At 42.2% G+C, this 536-nt stretch overlaps 1 protein-coding gene across 1 annotated transcript; it reads left to right on the top strand.

Moving 5' to 3' along the window:
* Nucleotides 1-17: 17 nt before the first annotated feature.
* Nucleotides 18-484, top strand: LOC106750860 (phospholipase B1, membrane-associated-like; the record flags this gene model as incomplete). Its single annotated transcript, XM_014631470.1, has 2 exons — nucleotides 18-124; nucleotides 309-484. Coding segments are annotated over exons 1-2 (269 nt in total), but the record flags the coding sequence as incomplete, so codon positions are not given.
* Nucleotides 485-536: the final 52 nt, after the last annotated feature.

Here is a 536-nt window from a genome sequence, read left to right as displayed (position 1 = left end):
TGCTGGGAGCGGTGCGCTGGAGGAATTCGCTATGGAATCTTTTATCAAGGCACGTCGGGTCAGCTGGTGTATCGGAGGTCAAGCTAACTGGAGACGATTTTTAGCACTGCCCAATATTTTAAATGTATGTATGCCCTCAATCGTTCTCGTACGTAACATTCTTATTGATAGTGCATCGATTTTTTTTCGTATAATAAGTCACGTTTTGCAGGAAATGACTTACGCCTTTCAGTACTCGTTATTGTACTCGAATATATTATATATGTCGCTGGATAATATTTATTGTTCATCTTTACTTGATGCTACAGGTGTTTAATTCGAGGTTAACCGGATACGCCACAAGGACGGGTAAATTTATCTCGACCGCTGCAAGACTGAATGTCGCCTTTCCAGTCGCTGCTGTAGGGGACGCGTTGCAACAAGCGAGAATCTTGTTGCAAAGGATCAAGAGTGACACGAAGATAGACACGAAAAACAATAGAAGGTACAATTCGACCCTTTAAATTTCCTTTGTCGCAACGTGAATTTCTCTCGGT

Source organism: Dinoponera quadriceps, unplaced genomic scaffold (genome assembly GCF_001313825.1).
Source record: "Dinoponera quadriceps isolate SergipeBrazil2010 unplaced genomic scaffold, ASM131382v1 scaffold6865, whole genome shotgun sequence".
Lineage (NCBI taxonomy): Eukaryota > Metazoa > Arthropoda > Insecta > Hymenoptera > Formicidae > Dinoponera > Dinoponera quadriceps.
Note: the sequence above shows the minus strand (reverse complement) of the source record. Positions and strands in the feature narration are given on the sequence as shown.